This window comes from Delphinapterus leucas, chromosome 7 (genome assembly GCF_059928025.1).
Source record: "Delphinapterus leucas isolate spDelLeu-1000000601 "Yukka" chromosome 7, BTC_Dleu_Yukka2, whole genome shotgun sequence".
Classification (NCBI taxonomy): Eukaryota; Metazoa; Chordata; class Mammalia; order Artiodactyla; family Monodontidae; genus Delphinapterus; species Delphinapterus leucas.
Genome location: NC_143135.1, coordinates 93,666,828 through 93,685,979, shown reverse-complemented (window position 1 = coordinate 93,685,979; position 19,152 = coordinate 93,666,828). Strand labels below are relative to the sequence as shown.

At 38.0% G+C, this 19,152-nt stretch overlaps 1 protein-coding gene across 8 annotated transcripts in view; it reads left to right on the top strand.

Moving 5' to 3' along the window:
* The window catches only part of SIK3 (SIK family kinase 3), a 296,083-nt gene that overhangs the window by 188,687 nt on the left and 88,244 nt on the right, over nt 1–19,152 (top strand). For 7 of the 8 annotated variants that reach the window (XM_089915561.1, XM_089915560.1, XM_089915559.1 and 4 more), the window contains one exon: nt 2,188–2,251. The exons of the other annotated variant lie outside the window; for it this stretch is intronic. In XM_089915561.1, coding sequence (XP_089771687.1) covers nt 2,188–2,251 — 64 coding nt within the window. The remainder of the gene's footprint in view (nt 1–2,187; nt 2,252–19,152) is intronic. 8 annotated transcript variants of the gene reach the window in all.

The window sequence follows — 19,152 nt, the reverse complement described above, 5'->3', positions numbered from 1 at the left end:
TCTAACCTCTGCTTCCTTCCTATCCTGACAGGTTGAGTAAACTTCTTGACCTCACTTTTTTTTTTTTTTTTTTTTCTTGCGGTACGCGGGCCTCTCACCTCTGTGGCCTCTCCTGTGGCGGAGCAAAGGCTCCGGATGCGCAGGCTCAGCGGCCATGGCTCACGGGCCCAGCCGCTCCGCGGCATGTGGGATCTTCCCGGACCGGGGCACGAACCCGTGTCCCCTGCATCAGCAGGTGGACTCTCAACCACTGCGCCACCAGGGAAGCCCTTGACCTCACTTTTTAAAGTAAATCATCTTTAATTAGTTGTAGAGCTTATTAGGCTGATCTTTCTCAAGAGGTTAACTTATAGGTACTAACCTTATAACTGAAATCTGCAAATTTACCTTTCTTACCCAAGATTTCATTAGCCTATAAGGTTTATATACTTTCAGCCCTGGCTTTGAACATTGCCCTTTCTTAAGCTTTAATTTTGCTCTCTGGCAGCTAATATTGTTAATGGGAGATTCTGAACTGCCAAGGTGAAGAATGGCTGTTGAATTGTCAAGGCAGTTTTCAGGTCATTTGTTAAAGCTTTAGTCTGTTCGGGTTTATAGAGTGAGCCAAATATAGATAACTATATAGGAAAATTTTAGAACTCCTGAAAAGTTCTTTTTAAAAAAATCTGAAATTAAAAACAACACTGTAAATCAACTGTACTTCAATAAAATTTAAAAAATTTACAGTCAATAAAAGGCCTGGTACAAAGGAGAGATACATTATGACATTTTTTTTCTTTTCTTTTTTTCCCTAAACAACTGCATATATTTAGGGTACTTACTTTTTGTTATATGAGTCAACATATAAAGAACTTGGAAGCAATACATGTAACAGTGGGCTAGTATCACCAGTCTATAGAGAGTTTTTAAATTAAAGTGAAAAAAGTGACACAGTTATTAGATTGAAAAATTAAAAGAATGTGCATACATACAATGGAGTACTATGAAACTATTGAAAAGAAGAAATAGATCTATTACTATAAGGTAATGTATGATACTGTTTTGGTATTAACGTATAGAGATGTCAAAAATAAAGTGACTAGGGAATGATTTGATAAAATAATTAACCTTGAAGCATAGTGAAAGTGTAAAACTGTATTGCCTACTATGATAGCCACATGTGGTTATTGTGTATTAACATGTGGCTAGAGTGAATGAGGAACTGGATTTTTACTTTCACTTAATATTAATGTAAATATAAAAATTGGAGCTGTTTACAATTAAAAGTTTTTGAAATAATATTAATGATAATAAAATATATTATTAGAATTAACTTTTTCTTTTTTAATGTAGCTACTAGAAAAGTTAAAATTATATATGAGACTCACAATGTTTCTATTGGACAGCACTGCTCTAAAATGTTATAGAATAAGCTATAAACAGTGTTTCCACTGAGGAATAAAATGGAGGGGGTTGGAAAGAGGAAAACCTTTGGTCTTTTGTTTATATACTGGGTATTTAAAATGTTTATAATGAACATATATACTCATATATTACTTTAATAAATATTTAATGAAAAAGGTAAAAAGGAAGAAGGAACTGACAACACACTACAACTAATTTTGTAAACAGTGGCAAAATAGAGACTAAGATAAAAATACAAGTAAGTCGTTTATATTATTGAAGTGTTGAATATTTATATTATCGTTCCCAGTTTTGAATAAAAGGATGGTGGACAGGAAAGTTGTCATTTCCATTTAAAAAAAGCACAGCCATATGTGATATTTGTGCAGTTCTTAAGTGATTCCTGCTATTCTCCCTAAGTTTTGTTTTGGTTGGGTTTTGCGGGGGACATTTTTGAGCTTCAAGTGATCACTGTCGAATGTGAACTTTTTGGTTCTTGGCAGCTTCTTTGCTTCTCAGTTTTGTGGAGCTTAAAAGATTGCAGAGGCCTCCTGGGATGACAAAAGGACTCTCTCAAGTAGTAAATATTTCCTACTTTTAAGAACTTGGAGGAATACCTGTTTTCCCCCTTTCTTCTTAATAACGTTTATGTCTGTCACCCTCCCAGTCCCCTGATGTTTGAAGTTTCCTTTAGGCAGTAATGGTTATTAATACTTCAAATGACAAAAGAAGATTCATTAGTTTCTCTTTCTGTGATATCAGCCTGTCATTTGTATCACTGTCACTTTCCTGCCTTTGCACCAGGTTATGGAGACAGAACGGATGATTTATCTGGTGACAGAATATGCTAGTGGAGGGGAAATATTTGGTAAGTACCTTTACTGCATTCTTCAAACAGCTATTGAGCGCACCACGGCAAACTTAAAATAGCCGTTCGATGCCTTTGTCACTTGAGCAGCTGTGACTTGATGCTGTCCTTCAGTGCTGTCATTTTCTATCAACAAAGTAATTTTAATTATTTTTGATTCATCTCTTTAAGTCTTCACCATCTTTGTTTCCTTAGCAAAGGTGTTTTGTTTATTTCAGTAAGGTGTTGATGGTTGAGATTAAAATCTTCAGAAACAAACATTTCTCTGACTTTTGTGGGTCTTTCCTATTGCCAGATTCTAATTGGGGTGACCAAGTGTGACAGAACGCTTACAAGTGTGGTGGGCCTCTGTTGTGTGTGAAATAGCCACTCGGAGCAAACAGTCTCACCCTAATGCATTCTTTAACATTTATTTAAATATAACATGTAACTCTATTCCTTACCATGTGTTCACAGTTCCCTTAATGATTCTTGTAATTTAGGACGTTTTGTCTTCAGTAGCTATTCTTTTTTTCCTCTAACACTTAGGTTAGCACAACATCAGAATTAAGCAGGAGAATTTGTTACCAGGAAATATGACTTTTTGAGGTGGTAAAAACTGGGCCCCCCCATTTTTTTTTAATTTTTGGTAGCAATGATAAATGGAGCCAAATAGAGATAATGACTAAACTTTCAAATCTAGATTGACATGTCTTTTTATTTTTTAATTTTATTTCTTTTTTGGCATGTGAATATAGAGAAAGGTTTCTTCTTATATATTTTAGGTTTATTTAGTTTATTTTTTAAGATTTTGTTTTAGTTTAAATCTGGATGGTAAGAATTCTTTTAATTTTCAAAATATTGGCACTTCGTTATTTAAAATATATTAAAAAGCATGATATCACTTTTAAAGTGGAATCTTCTCATTAGTGACTGTGAGTTGTGACTATGAATATTTTGGTATGTTAAACTTTCCCCATAAATCTGACAATTTTGTATCCAAGAATCTTCAAAATAAGTGCGAGTCTTTTTTAAAGGAGGTATCACTTCTTAATGACATTTTTGCTTGGCTTTGCATCTGTGCTTATGCATAATGGTAATCTTGGGAGCAAAGAGACCTTGTCATCTTAATGTTCATAATAATCAAAGAACCAAACACAGTGCACATCATACCTACTTTGCTCTTTAGGAAAACAGATTTCAAAAGTACAGAAAAGATAAAAGATAGATTCTTTGTGGGAATGTAGCTCAAGGCATGAGGAAACAGAGTAGTACTTCTCATGGTATTATTATAAAAGATCTGAAGGAGGAAGAAATTGATGTATCACCTAAAGAAATCATTGTGCCTGCACAGGGATATAACTGTCTCATGAGGTCTCGTTTTTAAAAGTATCTGTATCAGAGATGAAGGGACGGGCTTAATCAAGAACATGAGCTTTGGAGGCAGTTATACCTGGTTTTGAATCAGATTGTTGCCACTATTTGCTTTTTTACTGGGATTTTGGAACTCAGTTTCATGGTCTATAAAAGTCAGAGCTGTCATATCTGCCTTACAGTTGTGAAGATAAAATGAGATAGCACATATACAGCCCCGGCACTTTGCTTCCTTCACCTCCATGTTAAATGACAAATGGGTGATCAACTTTTTTTTTTTTTTTTAACATCTTTATTGGGGTATAATTGCTTTACAATGGTGTGTTAGTTTCTGCTTTATAACAAAGTGAATCAGTTATACATATACATATGTTCCCATATCTCTTCCCTCTTGCGTCTCCCTCCCTCCCACCCTCCCTATCCCACCCCTCCAGGCGGTCACAAAGCACCGAGCCGATATCCCTGTGCCATGCGGCCGCTTCCCACTAGCTATCTACCTTACGTTCGTTAGTGTATATATGTCCATGCCTCTCTCTCGCCCTGTCACAGCTCACCCTTCCCCCTCCCCATATCCTCAAGTCCGTTCTCCAGTAGGTCTGTGTCTTTATTCCTGCCTTGCCCCTAGGTTCTTCATGACTTTTTTTTTTCTTAAATTCCATATATATGTGTTAGCATACGGTATTTGTCTTCTTCTTTCTGACTTACTTCACTCTGTATGACAGACTCTAGGTCTATCCACCTCATTACAAATAACTCAATTTCATTTCTTTTTATGGCTGAGTAATATTCCATTGTATATATGTGCCACATCTTCTTTATCCATTCATCCGATGATGGGCACTTAGGTTGTTTCCATCTCCGGGCTATTGTAAATAGAGCTGCAATGAACATTTTGGTACATGACTCTTTTTGAATTATGGTTTTCTCAGGGTATATGCCCAGTAGTGGGATTGCTGGGTCATATGGTAGTTCTATTTGTAGTTTTTTAAGGAACCTCCATACTGTTCTCCATAGTGGCTGTACCAATTCACATTCCCACCAGCAGTGCAAGAGTGTCCCCTTTTCTCCACACCCTTTATTGTTTATTTATTGTTTCTAGATTTTCTGATGATGGCCATTCTGACTGGTGTGAGATGATACCTCATTGTAGTTTTGATTTGCATTTCTCTAATGATTAATGATGTTGAGCATTCTTTCATGTGTTTGTTGGCAGTCTGTATATCTTCTTTGGAGAAATGTCTGTTTAGGTCTTCTGCCCATTTTTGGATTGCGTTGTTTGTTTTTTTATTATTGAGCTGCATGAGCTGCTTGTAAATTTTGGAGATTAATCCTTTGTCAGTTGCTTCATTTGCAAATATTTGCTCCCATTCTGAGGGTTGTCTTTTGGTCTTGTTTATGGTTTCCTTTGCTGAGCAAAAGCTTTGAAGTTTCATTAGGTCCCATTTGTTTATTTTTGTTTTTATTTCCATTTCTCTAGGAGGTGAGTCAGAAAGGATCTTGCTGTGATTTATGTCATAGAGTGTTCTGCTTATGTTTTCCTCTAAGAGTTTTATAGTTTCTGGCCTTACATTTAGGTCTTTAATCCATTTTGAGCTTATTTTTGTGTATGGTGTTAGGGAGTGCTCTAATCTCATACTTTTACATGTACCTGTCCAGTTTTCCCAGCACCACTTATTGAAGAGGCTGTCCTTTCTCCACTGTACATTCCTGCCACCTTTATCAAAGATAAGGTGTCCATGGGTTTATCTCTGGGCTTTCTATCCTGTTCCATTGATCTATCTTTCTGTTTTTGTGCCAGTACCATACTGTCTTGATTACTGTAGCTTTGTAGTATAGTCTGAAGTCAGGGAGCCTGATTCCTCCAGCTCCGTTTTTCATTCTCAAGATTGCTTTGGCTGTTCGGGGCCTTTTGTGTTTCCATACAAATTGTGAAATTTTTTGTTCTAGTTCTGTGAAAAATGCCAGTGGTAGTTTGATAGGGTTTGCCTTGAATCTATAGATTGCTTTGGGTAGTAGAGTCATTTTCACATTGTTGATTCTTCCAATCCAAGAACATGGTATATCTCTCCATCTATTTGTATCATCTTTAATTTCTTTCATCAATGTCTTATAATTTTCTGCATACAGGTCTTTTGTCTCCTTAGGTAGGTTTATTCCTAGATATTTTATTCTTTTTGTTGCAGTGGTAAATGGGAGTGTTTTCTTGGTTTCACTTTCAGATTTTTCATCATTAGTATATAGGAATGCCAGAGATTTCTGTGCATTAATTTTGTATCCTGCTACTTTACCAAATTCATTGATTAGCTCTAGTAGTTTTCTGGTAGCATCTTTAGGATTCTCTGTGTATAGTATCATGTCATCTGCAAACAGTGACAGCTTTACTTCTTCTTTTCCGATTTGGATTCCTTTTATTTCCTTTTCTTCTCTGATTGCTGTGGCTAAAACTTCCAAAACTATGTTGAATAAGAGTGGTGAGAGTGGGCAACCTTGGTGATCAACTTCTGGCAGGATAGCATGAGGAGCTCTGCTGCCCTGCTCCCCAGTGAAACTGGTGAAAGTGATTTAAAAAACCCCTAAAATCCAGCCATTTTAAGTCTCTGGAAATGGTTCTAAGGGTGAACAGCAACTGAAGAAACATTTATTCAAGAATATCTGTGAAAATTTAGTAAGAAATAAGAGTGTCTGTGGTTTTTAAGCCAGTACTGCTTCCTTCTTCCCCCTAGCCAGCTCAGCAAGGTGGAGATTACACTCAAGATTACTGTAGCCAAGAACACAGGCCTGCCCTCTGGTCCCCTCCTTTCACCTAGACTAATGGCTTTCTTCCCAGAGGAACTGGACATCAGCATTTCTTATCCTGCCCCAGCTACCTATTGCTGTTGCTAAGTCCTGGGTGAGAGCATTTGAACAGTGGGGACTCCTTCTTCCACCCAGCCCTGACTTGTGGAGTTTGGGTGTGGCATGCTGAGAATACTGGGACCCAGATCACTCTTGCCTTGGGTTATAAATTGGTGGGTCATCCCAAGAGAGTCAAGCTGGGAGAATTGAGATTGTGTCCCCTTTCTCTGCACTGAGCTCAGCTCCTAGAGAGGAAGTGTTACTCAAGGAAAACTTTTCCATTGTCCCCAGCCTAGCTTCAGAGTCCTGGCTCAGAGATTTGCCCAGAGGGAGAAACAGACCATAACACATATAGCTCCTAATTTCTTCCCAAGGGAACTGACTTCATTTGCAGTGGAGAGTGAAGAAGTTCAAGCCTGAAGGCACACACAAGAACTGTGGAGGTTGTGGTTACAGGCATTTCAGAGGATATCCGAGCAGGCTAAAGTATAGGCCAGCTAGTTTGCAGGTAAGAAACAGGGAGTAAAACATCACAAGAGCCCTCCTAAGGTCAGAAGAAAAATCAAACTCTGATCTCAGAAACTGTTCCTTCAAAGGAACCAGAATTTGATTGGATTGTTTACAGACCAGTTTATGCTCCAGGGCATTGTTGAAAATAATAGAACAACCAGGGACTTCCCTGGTAGTCCAGTGGTTAAGAAGCCACCTTCCAATGCAGGGGATGCAGGTTTGATCCTTGGTTGGGGAACTAAGCTCCCACATACTGTGGGGCAGCTAAGCCTGCGCACTCTAGAGCCCACGGCCACAACTAGAGAGAAGCCCCGTGCCTCAACTAAGGCCCGATGCAGCCAAATAAATAAATATTAAAAAAATAAAAAAAGAGCAACCAGCCACAGTTTTTGGATTTTAACAGCTGGACTTGGTTAAGAAAAGACAGGAAGAGAGCCTTGCCCAAACCATGGTGATCCAGTGAGCTGAGGGTAATGGTGGATATACCAAGGCTGTGCCTCCCGTGAGGAACAACATTAGAAGCTGATCACTGTGTATGGGGGAATAAACTCCACTAAAACAATCCAGCCAGTCACTAAACAAATAAACAAGCAAATAACAAGAACATGCTCCAGAAGGGTAGAGGTGTACCAGTACCTAGACGTGGTACAACATGTTATCTAAAATGTCTGGTTTCCAACAACAGCAAACTATGAAACATATAAAGAAACAGGAACGTATGACCCAGGCCACAAAAAAAAGCAGGCCACAGAAACTGCCTGTCAGAGAGGCCACATTTATCAAAAAAAGACTTTAAAGTAGCCATTATGGACATGTTCACAGACATAAAGGAACTCACAATTGAAGTCGTAAAAGAAAATATGATTATAGGGTCACATCAAATAGAGAATATCAATAAAGAGATGGAAATTTTAAAAAATGGAATCAAAAGAAATTACGGAATTGAAAAGTAAAATAACTAAAATTAAAAAATTCATCAGAGAGGCTTAACTGATTTGAACTGTAGAACAAGAAGTGAATTTGTAGATAGGCATTTTATGCAAGTTGAAGAACAGAGAGAAAAACGAATTAAGAACAATGAATAGAGCCTCAGAGAAATGTGGGATACAATCACATGCTCCAACATATTTATAATGGGCGTACCAGAAGAAGAGAGAAAGGAGCAGAAAAAATATGCAAGGAAATAATGACTGTAAACTTCACAAATTTATTGAAAAACAATAACTTACATATCCAGGAAGCTCAATAAAATCCAATCAGGATTAAACACAAAGAGATCCACAAACAGATGCATCATAGTAAGAATAGTGAAAGACAAAATATTGAAAGCATCAAGAGAAAAATGATGCGTCACTTAAAGGGAGTTCTGTAGGTTTAGATAGCAGACTTTTCAGCAGAAACAACGGAGGCCAGAAGGCAATAGGATAACATTTTTAAAGCCCTGAAAGGAAAAAAAAAACCTATTAATCAAAATCCTATACCAGTGAACGTATATTTCAAAAACGGAGGTGAAATAGACTTTCTCAGATAATCAGAAACTGAGGGAGGGACTTCACTGGTGGCACAGTGGTTAAGAATCTGCCTGCCAATGCAGGGGACACGGGTTTGAGCCCTGGTCTGGGAAGATCCCACATACCGCAGAGCAACTAAGCCCGTGCGCCACAACTACTGAGCCTGCGCTCTGGAGCCCGTGAGCCACAACTACTGAGCCCACATGCTGCAACTACTGAAGCCCGCGTGCCTAGAGCCCGTGCTCTGCAACAAGAGAAGCCATCACAATGAGAAGCCCAAGCAGTGCAATGAAGAGTAGACCCCACTCACTGCAGCTAAAGAAAGCCCGCTCCCAGCAATGAAAACCCAACGCAGCCAAAAAATAAAGAAAAATATATATACTGAGCAAATTTGTTTCTGACAGATACACCTTACAAGAAATACTAAAAGAAGTTCTTCAAGGTAAAAGCAGGTGACCTCAGATGGTAATTTGAGTTCACACAATAAACAAAGGGCACCAATAAGTGTCATTATGTAATTATAAAAGTCATAAGAAATGCATACTTTCTCCTTTTTTCTTTTAACCTGTTTAAAAATAAACTGAATATAAAATACATTGTTAAGGCTATAATGTAATATATGTGTAATATATTTGTCAATAACAGTACAAAGGATATGTGTGTGAGAAAAACTGCATTAGGCTAAGGAAGTCATTACACATGGCACAGAAATAATTATAGCAATGTATTGTTGGATTTGTAACATTAATTGATGTAATTTTATTGCAAAAACACTAAAAAATGGGGTAAAAGAAATGATGCTATAAAGCAGACACCCTTCTGTATAATCACCTGGTATAAATCAGAAGCTCATTTGGATAAGATAAAATATACATGCTGAACACTAGGGCAGTCACTTTAAAAAAAACCCTCAGAAAATTATAATGTAAAAAATCATTAAAGAAGTTGAAATGCTTCATTAAAAAATATTCACTTAATGCAGAAGAAAGCAGTAATGGCGGTATAGAAAACAAAAAAAGACATAAAATATATGGAAAACAATAAGTAAAACAGCAGGTATAAATCCAGCTATTATCAGTACTCATATTAAGTATAAATGGGTGGGATAATTTAATGCAAAGGCAATGATTGTTAGACTGAATAAAAACACATGGTCCAGTGTATGCTGTCTACAAGAAACATACTTTAAATTCAAAGATACAAATAGACTGAAAGTAAAAGGATGGAAAATTATATATCATGCAAACTGCAATGACGAGAAAGCTCAAATGGCTACGTTGATATCAGACAAAATAGACTTTAAAACACAGTAGCTTTATTTCTACTATTAGAGATAAAGAGGGACATTCTATAATGATAAGAAGGTAATACATTAGGAAACTATAACAGTTATAAACGTGTATCTAATAACAGAGCACTAAAATGTGTAAAACAAAAACTGACAGAAATGAAGGGAGAAATAGACAATGACAATAGTTGGAAGCTTCAATACTCTACTTGCAATAATGGATAGAAAAAGTAGACAGAAGATCAACAGGAAAAATAAGACTTGACCAATACTGTAAACCAACTATACCTAACAGACATCTATAGAACACTCCACCTAACAACAATACTATATATATGCTTATCAAGTAAACACAGGACATTCTCAAAGATAGACCATATACTAGGCCATAAAACAAACCTGCATAAAATTTAAACTTAATCAGTTTTAGCAGTAATACAAAATGTTTTACAACCACAGTGGAGTGAAATTAGAAATGAATAGCAGGAAAACTTTGGGGAACTCACAAATTAAAATTAAGCAGTGTATTTTAAAGTAAGCAATGGGTCAAAAAAGAAGTCAAAGGCAAATTCAGAAAGTACTTTGAGGTGGATGAAAATAAAGACAACATATCAAAACCTGTGGGATGCAACTAAAGGAGTGCTTAGAGGGAAGTTTATAACTGTAGAATGCCTATAATAAGAAAGATCAATTACCTAGTCTTCTACCTTATGACAGTGGAAGAGTAAGAGCAAACCAAACCTAAGATCAAGCTGAAGGAAGGGAATAATAATTATAGCAGAATTTAATGAAATAGAAAAAAATAGAGGAAATCAATGAAACCAAAAGCTAGTTCTTTGAAATGATCAACAAAATTGACAAATCTTTAGTTAGATTGGCCAAGAAAAAAAGAAACACTCAAACACTAGAATCAGAAGTAAAAGAAGAGATACTACTACTGACCCTAAATTAATAACAGTTATTATAAAGGAATACTTGAACAATCGTGCACCAACAAATTGTTTAACCTAGATAAAATGGAAAAATTCCTAGAAAGACACAAACTACTGAAACTGACTCAAGAAGAAATAGACAATCTGAATAGACCTATATCAAGTGAAGAGATAGAAGCAGGAATCAAAAGACCACGCATAAAGAAAGTCCAAGTCTGGAGGGCATCATTGCTGAACTCTACCAAATATTTAGAAAAGAGTTAACAGCAAATGTTCACAAACTCTTCTAAAAGTAGAAGAGGGAGTACTTGATATATACACATACATATATATATACTTTGACATATACTTGATACCAATACCAGACAAGGACTTCACAAGGAAAAGAAAAAAAACACTACAGGGGCTTCCCTGGTGGCGCAGTGGTTGAGAGTCTGCCTGCCGATGCAGGGGACGTGGGTTTGTGCCCCGGTCCGGGAAGATCCCTCATGCCGCGGAGCGGCTGGGCCTGTGAGCCATGGCTGCTGATCAGGCCTGCGTGTCTGGAGCCTGTGCTCCGCAACAGGAGAGGCCACAACAGTGAGAGGCCCTCGTACCACAAAAACAAACAAACAAACAAACAAAAAAACAACACTGCAGACCAGTCTCTCTTATGACTGTGGATGCAAAAATATTCAACAAAATACTTACAAGTGAAATCCAGCAACATATAAAAAGAATTATACACTGTGATCAAGTAGAATTTATCCACATGCAAGAAATGCAAGGTTGGTTCACCATATCAAAATTCATGAATGTAATACATCATATCAATAAAAGAAAATACAAGATAACATATCATCTCCCATGCACCTATGGTCAATTAATCTATGATAAAACAGGCAAGCATGTACAATGGAGAAAAGAAGTGGGCCTGGGAAAACTGGACAGCTACATGTAAAAGGATGAAATTAGAACATTCTCTAACACCATACACCAAAATAAACTCAAAATGGAACAAAGACCTAAATATAAGGTCAGACACTATAAAACTCTTAGGGGAAAACATAGGCAGAACACTCTTTGACATGAATCACAGCAGTATCTTTTTTGATCCACCTCCTAGAGTAATGAAAATAAAAACAAAAATAAACAAATGGGACCTAGTTAAACTTAGCTTCTGCACAGCAAAGGAAACCATTAACAAACAAAAAGGCAACCTACAGAATGTGAGAAAATGTTTGCAAATGAAGCAACTGACAGTGGATTAATCTCCAAAATATACAAACAGCTCATGCAGCTCTAAGTCAAAAAAACAAACAACCCAATCAAAAAATGGGCAGAAGACCTGAAAAGACGTTTCTCCAAAGAAGACTTACAGATGGCCAAAAAGCACGTGAAAAGATGCTCAACATCACTGATTATCAGAGAAATGCAAATTAAAACTACAGTGAGGTATCACCTTGCACTGGTCAGAATGGCCATCATCAAAAAGTCTACAAACAATAAATGCTGGAGGGGCTGTGGAGAAAGAGGAACCCTCCTACACTGCTGGTGGGAATGTAAATTGGTACAAATTGGTACAACCACCATGGAGAACAGTATGGAGGTTCCTTAAAAATCTAAAAATAGAACTACTGTATGACCCAGCAGTCCCACTCCTGGGCATATATCCAGAGAAAACTGTAATCTGAAAGGATACATGCACCCCAGTGTTTATTGCAGCACTGTTCACAATAGCCAAGACATGGAAGCAACCTAAATGTCCGTTGACAGAGAAATGGATAAAGAAGATGTGGTACATATTTACTATGGAATATTACTCAGCCATAAAAAAGAATGAAATAATGCCATTTGCAGCAACAAGGGTGATGTAGAAATTATCATACTAAATGAAGTAACTCAGACAGAGAAAGACAAATATCATATGATATCACTCATATGTGTCATCTAATTTTAAAAAAATGATACAAATGAACTTATTTACAAAACCAAAACAGACTTAGAGATATCAAAAACAAACTTATGGTTACCAAAGGGGAAACGTGGGTGGAGGGATAAATTAGGAGCTTGGGATGAACGTACACACAATACTACATATAAGATAGATAACTAATAAGGACCAACCGTATAGCACAGGGACCTCTACTCAATATTCTGTGATAATCTATATGAGAAAAGAATCTAAAAAAGAATGAATATATGTATATGTATAACTGAATCACTTTGCTATACATGTGAAACTAACACAGCATTGTAAATCAACTATATATAGCCCAATACATTTAAAATTAAAAGATAACATGATCATCTCAATATATGAAGAAACAGTGCTTGATAGAATCCAACACTCTTTCATGATAAAAATATTCAACAAACTAGAAATAGAAGGGAACTTCTTTAATCTGATAAAGGATGTCTGAAAACTCACAACTAACATCACACTTAATGGTGAATGACTAGATGTTTTCCCCCACAGATCAGGAAGAAGACAAAGATTTCATCTCTCTCCACTTCTATGTAAACATCGTACTAGAGGTTCTAGCCACAGCAATTAGGCAAGAAAGAGATATAAAAGGCACTAGGTTGGAAAGGGAAAAAGTAAAACAGTTTATTCACAGATAACGTGATCTTGTATATGGAAAATCCTAACAAATCCACTAAAAAACTGGAAGAACTATATAAGAGTTTAGCAGGGTTGCAGGATGCAAGAGTAATATGTTCAGTTGTATTCCTATATCCTTACAGTGAACAATCTGAGAATGAAAGAAATAAAATGGTTTGGTTTACAATAGCATTAATAAGAATAACATTCTTATGAATACATTTTTTCTTTTCTTTTCTTTTTTTTTTTTTTTTTTTTTTTGTGGTACACGGGCCTCTCACTGCTGTGGCCTCCCCCGTTGTGGAGCACAGGCTCCAGACGCGCAGTCTCAGCGGCCATGGCTCACGGGCCCAGCCGCTCCGCGGCACGTGGGATCTTCCTGGACCAGGGCACGAACCCGTGTCCCCTGCGTCGGCAGGCGGACTCTCAACCACTGCGCCACCAGGGAAGCCCCTTACGAATGCATTTAACAAAAGAAGTACAAATCTTATACTCTGAAAAGTACAAAAAAGTATAAAACAATGATGAAAGATATTTAAGACTATCTAAATGATTGGAAAAACATCCCATGTTCATTGATTGTAAAAGTTAACATTGTTAAGATGACAGTGCTGTTCAAATTGATGTATGGATTCAACGCAGTCCCCATCAGAATCTAAGCTGACATTTTTGTAGAAATTGATATCCTTATTCCAAATTTATGTAGAATTACAAAGGACCCAGAATAGCCAAAACAATCTTGACAAAGAAGAAAGCAGATTGGAGTGATGCAGGCACAAGTCAAGGAAAACTGACAGTGACCAGAAGCTAGAAGAGGTGTAGAAAAGATTCTTCCCTAGAACCTCCAGGTAGAGTGAGTCCCTGCTGATAACTTGATTTTGGATTTCTTGCTTCCAAAGCTGTGAGTGAATAAGCTACAGTTGTTTTAAGCTACCTATTTTGTGGTAATTTGTTTCAGCACCCTAAGGGAACTAATACAGATGGGGACGGGATTTTGGCATAATCTCAGAATATCTCCCCGTAAAATATTAATGATTTACAAAGGTTATCAGTTATCAGGTAGAGGAATTGGCATACCCCAACATAATCAGGTGATTAATATTAATGTCATGGGTGGTGAAGGCTTTAAAGAAGTAGTGTAAGAACTGTATCTTTGGATACTTTCTGGAATTAACTGGGGGAGCAAGGTATTTCAGAAATGCTGTAGCATGTTCAAAAGATTTCAAGAGGAGAGAGTACATGGCATATTTCATATTCATTAAGTTGTTTAGTATGGTTTTAATATAGGCTATGTATGAGAAAATGGCCGCAAATAAGGCTGGTTTGATAGGAAAGCCTCCATAGTAAAGAGCTTTATAAGACTTCTCTGACTTGGCCAAATCCCCTATCACACCCTCTCATTGTACTGTATCCTTTCTTGGCAGTACTGATATCAATTCGGTTTTACATTTCTTTCTGTAATTTTGTAGTGGATTCTCTCTCCCACCAGGCACCAAACTCCACAAGTTTAGGGGCCATGTCTGTTTTTGCTCACCATTCAACTCCATGCCTCCTCTTGCTCTCCAGTTCATACTGTTGGACTCAAGTATTACTGAGGGAAATGATCAGTAACTACTGAAAGAGTAAGTGAATGAATGAATGAACCAACCATGTAAAAGAATTGAATTTTATCTTGAATCATTGCCATATAAGGCAGAATTGGGATGGACCAATTCCAAGACCAGATAGGAGACTGTACAGTAATACTTAGGAATGATGACATATTGAAGTAAGGTAGTGACTTCATCGTTTTCATTTTAACTTCACAATAATCTTGTAACATAGATATTTTTGCCATCGTCTTACAGACAAACTGGAGTTCAGGAACACTAAATAATTTGCCAAAGTCCTGTAACTAATCAGTAACAGAGCTGAGGATTACCTGACTCCAGAGTATATGTTCTTTCCCATTCACCAGATTGAAGAATCTGTTCTTCCATATAGAATGACTTCAATAAAGTATTTCTGGGAGGATCTTTGATTATAACTATAAACCAAATTTCTGTTTTGAAAATAGGTCATAGACATAGCAGCAAAACAATCTTAACATGAAGTCTTTTTTACCCTCTTGTTATAAGTCCCCATTTAAAAAGAGGGTGAGACAGATTTTCTTAGGTGGGTATTATTACTGTGAGATTTAGGCATAGGCAGTAGCTTGTTTGCAGAGCTAGTATGTATAAATTAGTAGCATTTCCTCTACTTATATAATAACAACTTCATCTTTTCTCCTCAAGCCTTTTTATTTTATCATTGTTTATGTAAAAGAAGTAGGCAGTATTCCTGAAATTTTAGATTAATTAAGCATATCAAAGGTTGCTAAACTATTGGGAAGTACAGTGCTCGGTAAAGGAGAAAATGTGTAAGAGGGTAGTAAGATGATTTTTAGATTTCTGATCCTGTTTTTGACAGTAGTAGTGTCATTTATTGAGATAAAGAATACCAGGGTTAAAAACAGATCAGATGGGACTTCCCTGGTGGCCCAGGGGTTAGGAATCCACCTGCCAATGCAGGGGACACGGGTTCGAGCCCTAGTCCGGGAGGATCCCACATGCCACGGAGCAACAAAGCCTGTGCGCCACAACTACTGAGCCTGTGCTCTAGAGCCCGCGAGCCACGACCACTGAGCTTGCGTGCCATAACTACTGAAGCCCACGTACCTAGAGCCCGTGCTCTGTAACAAGAGAAGCCACTGCAATGAGAAGCCTGTGCACCATAACGAAGACCCAACACAGCCAAAAATAAATAAATAAAATAAATTAAAAAAAAAAAAAGAACAGATGAAGTGTGTTGTTTTAGACATATTTAGTTTGAGGCACCAGTTAGGTGAAAGTTGTCCATCAAGTAATTGGATATAGAAATCTGGAAATCAGGGATAAGATAGAGCCTAGGGATATTGTTTCCATCAGCAGATAGATGATAGTTGGTCATCCGTATGTTTAAAGATGAAAGAATAGGTTTAAGGATGAAACCCTTCTTACCATCAGTATTTGTATTTAAGTTGAAAATGAGGCCATAAAATATGAAAAGCCACTGTCGATGAAATAAGACTGTGGTGTTATAAAAACCAAGGAAAATAGGAATTTCAAAAAGGAGCAGTATTAAATGCTGTAGAAAAGTCAAATATGATAAGGAATGCAAGGTAACTTCTGGCTTTGAGACAAAGATGTTCTCAGTATTCTTAAAGAGAGCTGTTTCACTAGTGTAATAAGAATAGAAATCAGAATGTAATGGGGTGAGGTATGAGTGCATAAATGTTATATAATATAATAAATGAATTTTAAAATATGTCACAGACGTAGCAATTGAAAATAAGATAAATAAAAGTGATGGTGGGACTTCCCTGGTGGCACAGTGGTTACGACTCCACGCTCCCAATGCAGGGGGCCCAAGTTCCATCCCTGGTCAGGGAACTAGATCCCACATACATGCTGCAACTAAAAGTTTGCATGCCACAACTAAGGAGCCTGCCTGTCGCAACTAAGGAGCTGGTGAGCCACAACTAAGGAGCCTGTCGGCTGCAATTAAGGAGCACACGTGCCACAACTAAGGAGCCAGCAAGCTGCAACCATGGAGCCCGCCTGCTGCAACTAAGGCCCAGCACAACCAAATAAATAATAAAATAAATATTTTTTTAAAAAGTGAAGGTAACAGAGTTAAGAATATCTTCTCTCCAAAGAACAAATATAAAACTAGACAAAATTGTTAGAAACACCCATTCAGGGCTCTGAAAATGAACCAGTAGCAGTAGCAAACATCAAATTGAGAAGCTTAATTCATGAAAATCTTTTGAACTTGTGGTAGGAACAGTGGGAGTCTTTGGCTTTCTTGCCTGAGCCCCTACATCCTGCATCTCTTCCCCAGGGGGAAACATAATGTAATCCAAGGCTGGGCTGGCCTTAAAACTAGCACCTTTGTTGCCAGAGGCAGCTGACTTGATTTGGAATGAAAGACAAAAAAACCCATGCCCAGTTGTGTTGTCATCAGTAAAAATAGTAATTTTGGTAGGAAATGAATGTAGAAGGCTCAAAGCCTTGCTAGCTAGAGGTCGTGAAGGCAACAGAGGCAGAAAGGGGTTTACCAGGTACCCTAGCATGTCCCATGGTAGTCTGAAGCTAGTGGGGACTCAGACGAGTTTACATTACTTCCTGATCTCTTGTAGAATACTGTCCTTTTTTTCTTCACAAGGTCTATAAAGGGATTGTCCTCAGAGGAATTGGTTGGAAGGCTGATTATCCATAGGACATGTCAGAACACAAGATACAAAAGCCCAGCTATCCTTCTTTGCTTTAATTGCTACTCAACGTTCATGACCCTTCTCAAATGTTATGCTTTCTGTGAACTCTGCCCTGATTGTGCTCGAGAGTTATTGCCTTTTTCCTTCTTCCTTTGAGCATACCTCTACTATAGCACTATTTGCAGTTGAGTTTTTTTCTTTTGTGTTTCTGTGTCATTTACTGGCACTAGACTGAGTAATTTAGACAATAGCCCCTTGACTGATCACTTTTTCTTCTGGTGGTTCTTTTGCCAGATCCTCCTCATCTTCCTGACATCTAAATTTTGGAGTGCTGCTTGGTGCAGTCCTTGGACCTCTTTTCTTCTATGCACATCTACTCCCTAATTGATTTTTATGGCCCATGAAACTTCTGGCCTCCAAATTTTATTTATTTATTTTAAAAAATATTTTATTTATTTATTTGTTTAGTCTGTGCCAGGTCTTAGTTGTGGCACATGGGATCTTTAGTTGTGGCATGTGGGATCTTTTTTTTTAGTTGCATCATGCAGACTTCTTAGTTGGAACATGCTAACTCTTTATTTTTATTTTATTTTATTATTATTATTATTATTTTTTGCGGTACATGGACCTCTCACTGTTGTGGCCCCTCCCGTTGCGGAGCACAGGCTCCAGATGCGCAGGCTCAGCGGCCATGGCTCACGGGCCCAGCCGCTCTGTGGCATGTGGGATCTTCCCGGACTGGGGCACAAACCCGTGTCCCCTGCATCGGCAGGCGGACTCTCAACCACTGCACCACCAGGGAAGCCCGCAACGTGCTAACTCTTAATTGCAGCATGCATGCGGGATCTAGTTCCCCAACCAGGGATCAAACCCAGGCCCCCTGCATTGGGAGTACGGATTCTTACCCACTGGACCACCAGGGAAGTCCCATGGCTTCCAAATTTTAACTCTCCTGTCTGACCTGTCCTCTGAACTCTAGGTTTATATACCCAGCTGTTTACTTGACATCTCCCCTTGGATGTCTAATGGATGTTGCAGTCTTAACATATGTAAACTGAACTCTTGATTTCCATTCACCAACTTTTTCTTTTCACCAGTCTCCCCTGTCTCAATAGTGGCAACTCTGTGCATCCAGTTGCTCACACCAAAAACTTCTATAGAGTCATACTTAATTTCTCTTTTCCTTTCATACCTCGGGCCAGATCTGTCAGTAAATCTGGGTGACTCTACCATCAGAATATATGCTGAACCTGGTCATTTACCACCACCTCCACCAATACCAATCTGACCGAAGTCATAGGTATCTCTTGCTAGGGTTACGGCAATAGCCTTTAACCAGGCTCCCTGAGTTTGCCTTGATTCCTCTATTGCAGTGAGTGATTCTTTTAAAATGAAAGTGGAATCTTCCCATTCTCCTTTCTGCTTCTATTGGCTTTCTCATCTGTTTGGAATAAATGCATAGTCTGTAAACCTCTATGTTACCGTTTTCCAGCTACCTCTCTGACCTTAGCACCTAGTACTCTCCCCCGTTTCATACTGGCATCTCTTTCTTTTTTTTTTTTTTTTTTTTTGCGGTACGCGGGCCTCTTACTGTTGTAGCTTCTCCCGTTGCGGA